Source organism: Thermobia domestica, chromosome 9 (genome assembly GCF_964235325.1).
Source record: "Thermobia domestica chromosome 9, izTheDome1.hap1.1, whole genome shotgun sequence".
Lineage (NCBI taxonomy): Eukaryota > Metazoa > Arthropoda > Insecta > Zygentoma > Lepismatidae > Thermobia > Thermobia domestica.
In genome coordinates this window covers 237,166,683-237,172,682 of record NC_137462.1, presented here as the reverse complement: position 1 = coordinate 237,172,682, position 6,000 = coordinate 237,166,683, and the positions used below count along the sequence as shown (strand labels likewise).

The following is a 6,000-nucleotide window of genomic DNA, read 5'->3' as shown; positions in this document are numbered from 1 at the left end:
TCTCTTTTAAAAACTTCGTACTCAGATCAATAAACAAAAAACGAATGGAACAAGTACAAAACTTTCATTATAAATTACGAAATTCGGATGCTTACTGGTATTAGAATTTGACTTTTAAAAAGAGAAGTGGATAATCGGATTTTCTTTTTTAATTAAGCAAAGAGGACAAAACACTTCCATTTTTATAGACGAATGACATGTAGAAGTAATGGTGTATAAATGGCAATGATTAATCTGCTTTTAAAGAATGCGTAGAGAGCATAGAGTACAAATGTGCACAGATAAAAAGAAAGTATGTGGCGTACGTAAAAACACAAGTTACAAGGATAAATTCTTAGTTTTTCACGAGTTTTAGACTATAGGTACTACTATACTTAACATCTTGCAGCTGATAACTGATAATGATAATGGATGTTTTATGCTTTCCGGATAAGTGTTCCATCTATACGTACTTTCTGTATGAACGAAAGAACTATACAGTATATAGTCTGTCAGGATCTCACATACAGATGGACGTTTATAACATATACCTGACGTATGCAACATATACCTACGTATACGTATGTAATATACATAATTATATGTCAGACATCCTGCAGCGGTATGAAGTAACATCTGAGCGAAAGAAGGCAATATATGTGTGTAACATATAGATAACGTATGATCTATTCAAATTTCCGTAGTAAACATAAGGACCCCGTATATTTGTACAATTTACCGCTGTCCGGCTAAGGTATTTTTCTGAATTTATTTTAATCTATGGTGAAATAATAATTTATGACGTGTGATGTAACCTTTATATTCCATTTAACTTATAGTTTTGCAGATATTTTTTTAAAGGTAAAGCAAACTCCGATATAATTATTGGTCCCCATGATAAGAGAACGATGGTAAACCATTGTTTACGAAAAACTGCTATTATTACAACTGTCGCTGTCTCAATATATAGCCTTCGAATTTGCGTAGGTACGACAATATATAAGCTTCTATTTCTAAATATTTTATTAGCATTTAAATATGTGAAAGTGTAAAATATCCAAACATGTGTTACTGATAGAATTCAAGAACTCTTAGAGTTTACACATTCGAGAAAGAATATTACACTGTTTGTAATATTCTACCAATGCTGCCAATCTGACGTTTCTCTTGTTTTTTTTTCTTTCAATTTAGTTTGTGAATAAAAGAAAATCTACAACTTACAGATTTTCTTTATGAAATGCTTTTATTTTAAAGTAAAAGTGAAATGAAAATAAATCTTTGATTTTAACATCCTGCGTTTATGCCTGTCAGGGCAAGGGAGATGTTGATTAAAGCAAGTGAATAATATTCGAAGAATTGGTGGAATGAGAAAGTGGAAGGAAACGGGAGTGTTCCGAGAGAATCCACGAGCATGATGTTGTCCACCACGAACTTACCTGGCCGGGGATCGAACCAGAGGCCCGCGCACCAGAGATAAGTCCTCTACCGCTCAGTCATCGTTCCCGCCGTTTATTTTATAGTGGTACTTAGAAGTATAATGTATATTTCATGTATGCATATTTCGAAATAATATTCCCGACAAATTTTCTATTGCAAATATATATACTTATAAGTACATATACTATTATGTTAATGTATTGAAGCATATATACTATTATTTAGAATAAAAATAAACATGATTAAATGTCAGACTCCACCCAATTTCCATAACTTATAGTAGACCAGAAACGACGAGGCGTAGATAAAGTGGAACAAATAAAATGAAGAGAATGAGGAGACGAATCATGTTTCTTTCGACATGGATCATGGTAATATCTCCAATTGAGGTATTTCTTCTCTCCTTTTTCCTTTTTGTTTATTATGAAACAGATTCTTTGTATTTATCACAATCTTAATTTCATAATGCTTTTTTAAACAAAAGATATTGAATGTTTGTCTCCCATTCTTTCACTACCATCTCCGTACTTCCAGTTTTGATTTGCTGATACATATTTCCAGTTAAATGGTGCTGAGTTTGAACGTTTATCTGGTGCATCTTCCAACCTTCCCACCCTCTCTTTTTTAACCCGATCTGATTTCCAGAAAAGAAGACAAATTACGAAGTTTCACTTTCCTTTCTTTTCATTATTATTATTATTCTAAATAACCGTCTCGCGCTTCCTCCTCCCTCTTTTTAAGCTGATCATGGAATCTCTTTGTGCGATTGGTTACAATTTTTGTTGTTTTCGTAAAATAATTCACACAATACATATTTCACTACAACTTAACTCTACGGTATAAAAGGGATGGTGTTGCCAGCATTAATTCAGCATTTTGCTCAGTACCTATCAAGCGAAGAGTGCTTCTACAGCATGGCATACACTGTAAAGGTAAGCTATTCAGCTTGTATATTTCCATATTTTGAGTCTGGTGGTTTAGTTATAGTTCACCATTAGTCGAATGTATTTTCCGTAGTTATAAATAGACTTCTCTAAGAATAATACTTTTCGAAAATATTTCCAAACGATTACCCAAAATGCTGATACGTTACTAATAGAAAGAAGAATTTTGTGTAGCTGTTTCGTAGAACAGCATGTTTCAGAATTTGTATTACTTCCTTTCAAAGCAAAAAGCATCCCTTCCTTGTTGTTATGAACTTCGGCAGAGTATGAAATTGGATTCTGAACTGAGAGAAAAAAAAGGGCTAGGATTTACGTGTGGATATCTCGTATTTACGCGGGTGCGCTCCTTAAGTAATGTAATTTCATGTATAAAAGTACAGCAGGTGGGAACACAATGCGAAGTGTGGAGTTCGGCGGCCTGGATTTCATGTTAAAAACATCTTTCCTCTCTTTCCTTCTTACAGAATGATATGACGTCTTATTACCCTCGTAAGGTAGGGAGTCACAGATTTAGAAAGAATAAGAAGGGGACAGTCGTAGGAAGGTAGGAACAACATTATACACGTAAGTTATCACCGTCGGAATGGTTATGGCGTTAATTCTAGATTTGAAATTGTGGTCCCACAATACAAAATTTTCCCTGGACGGTGGTGTAGATCGTACTACAGATGAAACAACATTACTTAATGTGGTGACGCGTGTAACCTAGTAAAAAGAGCATTTACATGTCCTCTGGATTATGCATTTTTCTCCGTGTGTGAATACGCAACATAGTGTATACTAGGTCTGATAGTTTTACTGAAAGTATCTTAAGAAATTTTACAGAAAAGTTATACTTGTTGATAGTATGCATTCGTAAAGTGGGTGTCAACGTAAAAAGAATTTTTCATAATAAACCTCCAATAATTTCCACAAACTCGCATAAGAGAAAATGTAAGCACTTACAAGTCGTGATTGGTTACTGTAACCATATATATCCTCAATTCACTTGTCTCCCACTCTATTTTCACATATTTTGAGACTCGTATTTAAAACAAGTAACCGACTTTTTTCATGTGTAAAATCATTTCCAACTGTACATAATAACACTTCTGAAATATCATGTATTTGAGAGCCAATACTTCCTTTCGTGTTGTAACTTGTATGTTTTTTCTTAATTACCTTAAAAAAGAGAAATATTCTTAGAAATTTCAATGGTTATGAAAAACTCGACACTAACGGAAAAACATTCGAAAGTTTGTCTCATCATAAGGTTCACAAAACTCATTGTTAAAACTTTTCAACTTGCCTCACGTGGTACCATAAAGGGGAATACTCACCAAAGTTTAGTATTCATATTGTGATAATATATTCTCCCAATACAACACAATTCGTGAAATTTAAAGTAATGACAGCTATATTTAAGGGAATTTTCTTGATCAAACACTTCTTCTCTTTCTCTTGCAAGAAATCTTAAAGGAGAAAGAAAAAAAAAAAGTTTGAAGAATTCACGCATACAATACACACATATTTTTCCATGTCACTTGAAACTTAGACAGTCAATCAATCTGTGTTTGTCCAGCAATATACCGTATATTTGTATTATGTCCATATACAGTAAAACCTCTCAATAACGTACACCGATGGGGCATGATAATTTGCCACAAATGTGAAGTGTCTGTTAAAGACAGGTTACATACATTCAGATTACTCACAACTCATTTGGTTCTTATACGCAATACATAGTAAATACATGAGTTATAAGTATATAAGCTATTCCCAAAATACTATACTCAGTCTCCAAAGTACTGGCGAAATGATGGTGAAATCCTTCTCTGTAAAGAAACAACTTTTGCTCGAGGATTTGTTTATATGGGCGTGCACTTGAAAATATAATGCTTCTATGAATTTTCTTCTCAAGTTCAAGTCGTATCCCTGTAATAGTCTCTTAATTCAATTACTAATTGTATTGAAAGTTAAAATAATGAAATGAAAATATACAAATTATTATTAGATACTGAAAATGTACACAGAGCTAACCATCGTGTGACAATTTATGGATTTCTAGGGGAAAAGTTTGCAGTCGTTGTCTGCAATGTAATTCAGCGAACACTAAGAATTGGGAAGTATTTTTCTGGCCATCGGCATCTATGGAATTTTAAATCCGTTACCTCTGAGAGTATGAATACCATTGGCGATCATACTATTCGGGAAGTAAACTTAAGAAAGGAATTGGTAAGGAAGGAAACAGCTTACAGCTCTGTATGTTAAGTACCATCCCGGCATTTGCTTGGCTTGAATCAGGGAAACACAGAAAAAATCTCCTCAGGATGACTGACCTGAAAAGGCTTTACTCCTTCCGGACGGAATGTCCCTACCGGGATTAGAAATTGGAGTGCTTTTGCTGACACTAGTTTCTCACTGAAACTTACTACTAACTCGTGGATTAGTCAGAATAAATTAAAGATTGATTTTCAAATTGCGGTAAATATTTTCTGTGCTAAATAAGAGCTGAGAATAATTCCTGTCTGCTAAGAAGAAGTTCCTAAAATGTTTTCGCTAAAAGAAAACTGTCTGTGACTGTATAAAAGATTGTACGTTTCATAATAATAAGTACATTTTTTGCCAGGACCAAAAAATCTGTCAGTGTTACGGAGATGTCATCTATCGAGAGGTGTCCGTTAAGGGATGTTTTACTGTATTTCTAATGTTATTTTCGAAGTATTTTTATAATCATATTAATGTTTATTTTTTTAATTTTCACTCATATTTAAATGCATTGCAAGTATAACTATGGTAGAAGAATTGAGAGTCAGTTTTATTTAAGAACATAGGATGCACATATCGTGGAAACAAACTAAAACTCAGAAACACATAGAGGGTCAGCGTATACTTCTACGACCTGCATTGTTATGTGATGTATTACTTTTTCTCGAGCATAGATTGGTGGTTAAGATTGTTGACTCCCAATCAGGAAATCACAAATTCCATTCCAGTAGCCGTAAACTTGATCAGGGCTTCCTTGATTTCGTTAGGCGAATGTCAGAATGAAAGCTTCAAATATACTATATGTCTGGGGGCACCGACGGGAGAAAATCTGCAGGGTACGCACTCCGTCCCCCCCCCCCAAAAAAATATTTTCGTAGTTCAACTAACATTGTACACTTTCTTAACATAATTATATTTCTTTAGCAGAGAAATGATTGACGTAACGTAAATATTTGATTTTACTGCTTATCTGTACTCTTCTTTTCCTTATCTAGTTCTATCAGATTTTCTGTAGATGGCAGTTATTAAAAATTACTTATAATCCTTTCGAATGCAGGATAACACAAGATTAATACTAAATATACGGATTGAAACAACCCCAGAAGAAAAAAGTCTTTGGACTCCTTCCAACAAAATGTTCTGGATGTGCACCTGATGCTGTAGGTTTTCCTTCTTTGTCCCACTGTTGCTATCGTTATTATTCACTATTAATGATTTCAGTGTAAATTGGCGTCATAGGCAGCATCGAGATATTTATGTTATATGTGCATTGAGGACCACAACGTCTGAACTAGTAGGTAAAAACCGCTTAAACTTTGTACCATGCAAATATTGACAGAGAGACATTGCTTACGTGATATCACTAAATGAACAGTGTTGTCAACCTAATATA

General features: G+C 34.0%; 1 protein-coding gene across 1 annotated transcript in view; it reads left to right on the top strand.

Moving 5' to 3' along the window:
• Window positions 1-2,306: 2,306 nt before the first annotated feature.
• The window catches only part of LOC145694236 (uncharacterized), a 42,679-nt gene continuing 38,985 nt past the window's right edge, over window positions 2,307-6,000 (top strand). The window contains exon 1 of the mRNA XM_081770341.1: window positions 2,307-2,348. Within this exon, the coding sequence (XP_081626467.1) occupies window positions 2,331-2,348 (18 nt within the window). The 5' untranslated portion in view covers window positions 2,307-2,330. The remainder of the gene's footprint in view (window positions 2,349-6,000) is intronic.